General features: G+C 67.1%; 1 protein-coding gene across 1 annotated transcript; it reads left to right on the plus strand.

Annotated features, from left to right (window-relative positions):
* The first annotated feature begins 689 nt into the window (after window positions 1-689).
* On the plus strand, window positions 690-2,235 carry EMIHUDRAFT_433678 (putative endopeptidase Clp). Its single transcript, XM_005789103.1, has 5 exons — window positions 690-980; window positions 1,085-1,324; window positions 1,478-1,519; window positions 1,591-1,693; window positions 1,834-2,235. The coding sequence occupies exons 1-5, from the start codon at window positions 696-698 to the stop codon at window positions 1,980-1,982; spliced, it is 819 nt and encodes a 272-aa protein (XP_005789160.1). The 5' UTR covers window positions 690-695; the 3' UTR covers window positions 1,983-2,235.
* Window positions 2,236-2,697: the final 462 nt, after the last annotated feature.

Below are 2,697 nucleotides of genomic sequence, written 5' to 3' on the forward strand. Positions count from 1 at the left end.
ATCTCCACGTCGGCGTCCGCGCCGCCTTCGCCGGCGTCGCCCATGGTCCTGCATTCGCATTGGTCGCACGCGTCATAGCCGGGCGCAGGTGGGTCTGTGCGTCGGCGTGGGCGGCCGAGGCGGTGTGTGAGCGGCCGGGCAGTCGAGTGGGGCTATGGGGCGCCCCGTGTCCGCGCGGGGTGGCCAGGCTGTGGCTGGGAGTGGAGCGCGGCGGCTTTTGCACCTCCTGTGGAAGCAGCCGTTCAAGCGAGGCGGACCGTGCGACTCGATTGTGGACTTGTGTAGCCGCTCCTGCGCGTGGCGGCCAGGTGGGTGGGTGCACTGGCGGGGTGCAGCGACTCAGGAATTTAGGTGGGCGCAGAGGAGCGCGCGCCGGGCGAGACTGCGGGCCGAACGCGTTACGAAAGGAATGCCGGTGCTTTGCCCGGGTTTCTGCTGGGGCTCTCCCGTATGGGGAGCCCCGGGTACTCTTTAGCTGTACTCGTCTAGGCAGGGGTTGAAAACAAAACGCCCCTGAGAGTCGGAAGTTTGCGTCAGAAAACGGACCATAAATGGCCTAGCCATGGAGCCCTTGCCAGCATAGCGGCCTTCTGCACGGTTTTGTGTAGCGCATCCGCATTGTGGCATAACTGGCCCTTTTGTATGTGCAGCACGAGGCCATCCGCATTTTCTTTGCGGCCCCCCCTGTAGCTCCCATGCACGCCCGGGGGGCGCAGCGCCTCCACAGCGCCGGGCTGCTCTTCGGTGCCTTCCTCTGGCTCGCTAGGGGAGCGATAGCGCTCACGCACGCCCCGATCGGCGCCGCCGCCGCCAGACGGGCGCAGCGGGCGAGGTGCGCCGCAGTCGAGGGCGGCGGCGGGCAGCTGCTGCGCGCGCCCACAGGCTGGGCGCCGCGGAGGGGAGGCGGCGCGCGGATGCCGTTCGGCGCGCCAAAGGTGGCGTACAAGGTGCCCGAGACGACGAGCGACGACTGGGTGCAGGTTGGAGCTCGGCCCCACCACCGTCGTCTCCTCCTCCGCCTCATGCCGCCTCCGCTGCTCTGCTCGCCTTCCTTCAGAGTCCGCCCGCCGGCCCACCGCCGCAGGCCAACGAGCCGCTCTACCGCGAGCGGCTCGTCTTCCTGGGGCAGGAGATCGACGACTACGTGTGCAACCAGTGCATCTCGTCGCTGCTGTTTGCCGATGCCGAGGACAGCAGCGAGCCACTCTTCCTCTACATCAACTCGCCCGGAGGGTCGGTGATCGCGGGGCTCGCGCTGTACGACACGATGCAGCACATCGACTCGGACGTGCTCACCTGCAATATCGGGATGGCCGCATCGATGGCACGCCTCGCCCCGCCTCCGCGCACTCCTGCCCACGAGAAGGACTTGTCCGGGACATGTCCGGGACATGTCCGGGACGTGTCCGATGGCGCACGTCGCCTTGCTCTCTCGTGTCCGGGACTTCTCCACACGCCCCCTCCCCTCCCGCGACAGGCGTCCTTCATCCTGGGCGCGGGCGAGCGGGGCAAGCGGACGGCGTTTCCAACTCTCTCGCGCGTGACCTGCTCCGATGTCTTTTCTACGCAGGGGCGCCTCTCTCTTTGTAGGCGCTTCCGAGCTCGCGCGTGATGGTGCACCAGCCGATGGGGGGGTCCGAGGGGCAGGCGGAGGACGTCCGTGTGGAGGCGGAGCAGATCATCAAGATCAAAGGCGCATCGAGTCTAGATGCCCGAGTGACGTGGGAGCCAAGCACCAGCGGGCCCCTCCCGGTTGGTCTTCGCCCGAGCCCTTCTGCCGGAGGGACGGGAGGCCCGGCGAGGCTGCTCACGCCGCGGCGGTGCCGTGGTCAGGCACGCTGGTCACCATGTACTCGCACATGACGGGGCGCACGCGCGAGCAAATCGTGGCCGACTTCGAGGGCGGAGACAATTACATGTCGGCGGAGCAGGCGCTCGAGTACGGCCTCATCGACCGCATCATCGGCCCTACGCACGACTGACTCCGCGGGAGGACACGCATCGTCCACGCCGTGCAGCCCTCAGCTCTTGCCTCTCCCTTCGGCTAGGCTTGGCCAGTCGGAGTCGCCCCACAGGCCTCTGCTGAGAAGCTGATTCAAAACTGGCAACTGGAACTGCTCTCTGCTGTCGTACCTGTGGTGCACTTTACTGCTTAGCGACCTGAGCGGGCGGCGCGTTACGCTGCGTGTCTCGGCACTATTCGCGCGGACGTCCAAAAACAAACAATCTTCTTCCCGAGACGCCTCCACATTCTATCAGACTCGCGTATTGTGTCTCAGAGGTCGCATCGCTTATACTCGGCAAACGCTTTTCCTTTGGTGCCCCCGCTCGGTGCGGTGATCTGACACCCCTCTCCCCCTCCCCTTTCTCTGTCCGCTCGCCATGGCCCACGCGCCGCCTCATCGGGCGGCACGGGGCGGATGGCCCTCCTCCACATGCGCTGCGCGCCGGCCGCCGCCGCACAGGGCTGTCGAAGAGCGGCTGCCATCCTCCATTAGGTGTGCGCTGCTGGTGCGGGCTACTGCAGCGTACAGCCCTGCTGTGCGCCGTGGACCGTGCCGACGAGGAAGCCCTTCCAGAGCTTCCTCGCGCCTGTGCGGGTGGGGGGGGAGGGGGGAGGGGGGGCGTGAGCGGGGCGCGGCGGGCGGTGCGGGCGGGAGAGAGAAGAGAAGGGGAGGAAGGGAGAAAGAGAATAGA

The sequence above is a fragment of the Emiliania huxleyi genome (assembly GCF_000372725.1).
Source record: "Emiliania huxleyi CCMP1516 chromosome Unknown EMIHUscaffold_13, whole genome shotgun sequence".
Classification (NCBI taxonomy): domain Eukaryota; phylum Haptophyta; order Isochrysidales; family Noelaerhabdaceae; genus Emiliania; species Emiliania huxleyi.